The sequence below is a fragment of the Phragmites australis genome, chromosome 21 (assembly GCF_958298935.1).
Source record: "Phragmites australis chromosome 21, lpPhrAust1.1, whole genome shotgun sequence".
NCBI classification, from domain to species: domain Eukaryota; kingdom Viridiplantae; phylum Streptophyta; class Magnoliopsida; order Poales; family Poaceae; genus Phragmites; species Phragmites australis.
In genome coordinates this window covers 9773625-9778218 of record NC_084941.1, presented here as the reverse complement: position 1 = coordinate 9778218, position 4594 = coordinate 9773625, and the positions used below count along the sequence as shown (strand labels likewise).

General features: G+C 45.4%; 1 protein-coding gene across 1 annotated transcript; it reads left to right on the top strand.

Moving 5' to 3' along the window:
- The first annotated feature begins 612 nt into the window (after window positions 1–612).
- On the top strand, window positions 613–2247 carry LOC133903153 (uncharacterized). The gene is made up of 5 exons (XM_062344494.1): window positions 613–703; window positions 804–959; window positions 1039–1095; window positions 1335–1466; window positions 1558–2247. Exons 1-5 carry the CDS (start codon window positions 613–615, stop codon window positions 1818–1820), a joined length of 699 nt encoding a protein of 232 aa, XP_062200478.1. The 3' UTR covers window positions 1821–2247.
- The last annotated feature ends 2347 nt before the right edge of the window (window positions 2248–4594 follow it).

Here is a 4594-nt window from a genome sequence, read left to right as displayed (position 1 = left end):
ATAAAAAACATATTTTTTATCAACAATCTCTATAAAAGCAGATTTATAGTAGTCGTCTGGAATATTTATAGTCACTTGATGAATCAATCCAACTAAGAATATTTATAGTAGTCGTCTAGAACTTGTACTCCTGAGATGTTTAAGTGGTTATACCAGAAATCTCCTATTGACTTCAAAAGCCTACACGCTTTCATACTTCTACTGAGGAAAAATGATTTTGTTTTTCCCCTAATTGCGGTAATAGTTGTCTAACACGGTAACCCCTCCTCGGTCCCATTTCTCAAAGAGAAAAATATTTATTTACCCTCTAATGACAGCGAAATCCAAACGCATTTCGTTTCTTGTGAACAAACAAACAAGTCGAGGTGACAAAACTTAGGAGCGATGCAGGAGGAGCAACAACACAAAACGCGCGTCACCGTGGCAGGCCCTGTGGCCGTCGCGCTGCCTTGCCGGCTCCGATCGAGCTAGCTGCGGCGGCCGGGCTTTCTCCATGGTCGTTCCATCCGAGGCGATGACGAACCTACATATACATTTCTCTCCTAGTAGCCCCGCGCCTGATCACAGCTCGCAGACTGAGCACGCCTCCACCGGTGTCGGAGAACGGAGAAGATGGTGGTGCTGGCGAGAAGCTCAGCAGCGTCCGGATCCGCGACGCTGCTGCTCCTGGCGCTTCTCGCCTGCGCCGCTGCCGCCGCCGCCCGTGAGTTCTTTTGCACTACGCTCCGCGCAAATTAATATGCGCAAAATAGTGTTTGTGTCCGTGTACGTTGATCGAGCGTTGTTTCTTTCTGTGCCGGCAGGGGGCAGCTCGGCCTGCGACACGGCCATCTGCGGCAAGGGCAAGTGCACCGAGGGGCCGGGCTGGATCCCCACCTTCGACTACGAGTGCAACTGCGACCCCGGCTGGTCCCGTGCTTCCGAGCTCGTCCCCTTCTCGCCCTGCATCGTCCCCAACTGTAACTAATCCTCAATAGCACATCAGAATTAAGGACTGGTCAACTAGCGGCTAGTATTTAATCTACCAACTTCTTGCAGGTTCCATCAATAGCGCGTGCTTCAACTTCAGCCTGCCCAAAAGGATACCCACTGACAGTGAGTCACCTCACCCTGACTGCCTCGCCGTCTCTGTGCGCGCAGTCGTGCATGAGCAAGACCTTTCCCTTCGTCTAGCTCAATTGGACGAGGATGGGAATATACGTATAGATCATCTAAATTTAAGTTCTCTTGTAAATAAATTTGAGTGACTATTTTTTAAAAATGATTGTGTACATTCAGGATGTTTTGTTGATGCATCTAAAAATGGCTGGCTCTTCTGTGGTCTGTCCGTGCAGTCTGCGACGCCGTGAGCTGCGGCGCGGGAGGCGCGTGCGAGAAGGGCGACGGCTTCTTCGTCTACAGCTGCGAGTGCCAGCCGGGCTACGTCAACCTGCTCAACCTCACCGCGTTCCCCTGCGCCAAGAACTGTGAGGCCGCCGGGATTCACGAACTTGCTTGATCGATCACTTCGCGCGGGCGTGTGAGTTAGCTTCAATTTTTGCCTTGCCTGCCGTGCAGGTACCTTCGGCAAGGGCTGCTCCGCCCTGGGACTCGCCCCGCCGGAGAACCCCAAGCCGGTGTCGCCGCCGTCGCCGGCGCCGCCTGCTGATCACGACTCATCGGGGCCATCTGCTCCTTCCTCCAGCACAAAAGGCAATGCGACTACCTCACTAGGTTCAACTCCTCATTCGCATCACGCGTTCGTGCACTGCATCGAGACATGGAGTCGCTTACTAATCTTACACACGATTCTTGAAACCCCTCGTCTCATCTCTGCATAATGATCTTTGCTGTGACGTTCTTTGCAGGCTCTGTTTCGTCGCAGAGTCTACTGCAGCTCTTGTTGCTGGTCTCGGTGGCCATGGTTCAGGCCGTGTAATCACAGTGATCTTTGCTGCGATGCAGGGAGCCGTGGATCGATGGGAGGCTTTATTGGTATGACAAAGCTGCTATAGTTTACAGTTGGGCTTTAATTTATTTCGAACACATGAATTTCAGACGAACCAGCTTATATACCGTAGGTGAACCAGTGTACTGTACAACGAAATCCTATGAATTTCGTGCATTCCAAACGGCTTGTTAATATGCTGGGAACATGAAAAGAACTATACATCTACAGTTGTTAGTTGTGATCTCGGCTAAACTCTAACTGACGTGCTTTGATCAATGGTCTAACTGAATTCTGTTAGTTGCGGTCCTGTCCACCAACGCTACATAAAAAGAGAGGAGCTGGTGGCCTGGTTAATAAGCTCTTACCCCTGTGCTCATTACCCTCTCACAAATCCTGATCAAAACCGATAGCGCTAAGGTGGCTGAAGACCTCCGACCATCGCCGGCTGACTTCCCCGGCGATCTGCTACGACTCCGGTAGCCCACAATGATAGCATCGAGAGACAAGAATCGTACCTGTCGCTGCTCCACACCAACTTGTCAAGATTTCCTAATGGCTTCTCCTAATCAAGGTTAATGACTTCCACGGTGTTTAACGTGTTAGGTTAAACGATCAATGACTAATTAGGCATTTAGATTCTATCACAGTTGAGATATGTACTCGAGTGTTAAGCGCACGACTTCATAAGTAAACAGGGCAAATGTGAGAAACGCAAGAGATCATTCCTTCCTTCTCAAATCAACCACAACCGCACGCACGCTCAACTCACATGGCTCAGAAATCCTGGTGCCGCACGTTTTCTAGCCGTCACAGTTATATCATTAGAGATACTGATTGATTATTTTCAAAGAGTAAAAATCCGTGTGAGATAAATCATGATCTCATACGGTTTGACGCTAGAACCGTCAGAGACAATAAATATATGACACTTGGTTCCAGAGTGTGAAACAGACAAAAAAAAAAGAAGAGATAAAATCTGTCAAAAAAACTGGAAGATGGCACCTCCACAATCATCCACAATTTTTTCCTCCTTACTGTCTCACCATTTTCACCAGTGCATCATCCGACTCAAATTCACAACCTCATTCATGTGACCAAACCCTTCTACTATTTGTGCTAGATTGTGTCGTATATTTATCTCACATAATAGAATCACTTGGCGCCAAAATCTGAACACAATAATGAAGTTAAAAACACAATAAAATGTAAACATATGATGAATTTGAAGCATTCATTTACTTATAAATTTAAACACAACAATGAATTTAAACACATGAGAGAATTTAATTTAAGAATTGACTTCTGGATATACACAAAAGAAGATCAATACATGATAATTACATTTTAGCATATCACCAATACACTACACTATCCTAGCTCTAACAGCAAAAACCGCAGAGTTATCTGACTGGGAAACTTAGCCGTTGCGGGAGGCTCCAACGTAGACTAGTGATAAGAGGCAACTCACCAATCCCACAAGAAAAAGTCATCGTGTCGAGTTTATGCTCTCTATCTTATTTATATTCGTGCCAAGTTTATGCTCTTTATCTCATTTACATCCTGTACTTTCATATTGCACCGCTTTATCTTCTATATTTACCTTTCGTAGAATTGTACGTATACGATATAAAACTTTGCTTCATATTAGTAGCAATAATAAATAAACCTAGAGCATATTTGGATATAAACTTTCTTTTTATAAACTTCTATTGTTTATGTCTTTTAAAATTGCTAGCCTGTGCAGGTGCACGGATCGAAAGACTAGTAAATTTAACACTACTATAGAACACCCCTTCCTTACTCCTTATCACTACCGATTCACTAAAAATCAGCAGTAATACAATTATTACTGTCGGTTCATAAGAAAAATACTATCACTACCAGTTTTTCGTCGATCTTTATAAAATATTGGTACTTGTCACTGTCAGTTTTTAATAAAAACATGCAGTGATACTTTATTAAGAACCAACAGTGAATACTAACACTTATCATTATCGGTTCTTAATAAAAACTGGGAGTGATAATACCACTATCGGTTTTTATTAAGAATTGGTAGTGAAACCGACCCGCACGCCACCTGACCCTCCCTCAAAAATATCTAAGTCTCCACCAGCACCCCTCCCTCTCTCATCCTCATTTCTCTTATCCCCTCTCTCGTCCTCATTTCTCCTCTCTCCCTCTCTCTCCACATTCCCTTCCCTATCCTTGCACGGAGGAGGCTGGAGCAGAGGAGGTTATCCCTTCCCTGTCCTTGCACGGAGGAGGCTGGAGCAGAGGAGGTCGTCCCTTCCCTGTCCCTCTCAAGCAGAAGGTCGGAGCCATTGTCCCCTTCACCGTGAGCAGAGGAGGTAGGAGGCGCCATCCTCTTGGGCTCCCCTGCCTTCGCCTTCACTACCGTCTGTCGTGGGGTGGCTGAATCCATGGAGGGGCGACATTCAGATCCGTGGGGCATTGGTGATGTAGGAAACATGCTCTAAGGGAGATTGTAGCATTTACTTTAGAGCATATATGTGATTTTAGTGATTAATGATAACATAGTTAATATGACTAATATATTTGTCAAGTATATATTTTAGTAGGTCTCATGAATGCAATACATAAAGAAGTCATCGAAATCATAATAAAGTTTGATTGGATTAGAGAAGTCCCACAGAAGTTGACTAC

Excerpts from the sequence above, each read along its gene's own strand:
- LOC133903153 (XM_062344494.1), top strand. The coding sequence starts at position 613 with ATGGTGGTGCTGGCGAGAAGCTCAGCAGCGTCCGGATCCGCGACGCTG. Across the intron at positions 1,096-1,334 it reads CAAAAGGATACCCACTGACA|TCTGCGACGCCGTGAGCTGC; the intron begins GTGAGTCACCTC and ends CTGTCCGTGCAG. Across the intron at positions 1,467-1,557 it reads GTTCCCCTGCGCCAAGAACT|GTACCTTCGGCAAGGGCTGC; the intron begins GTGAGGCCGCCG and ends CCTGCCGTGCAG.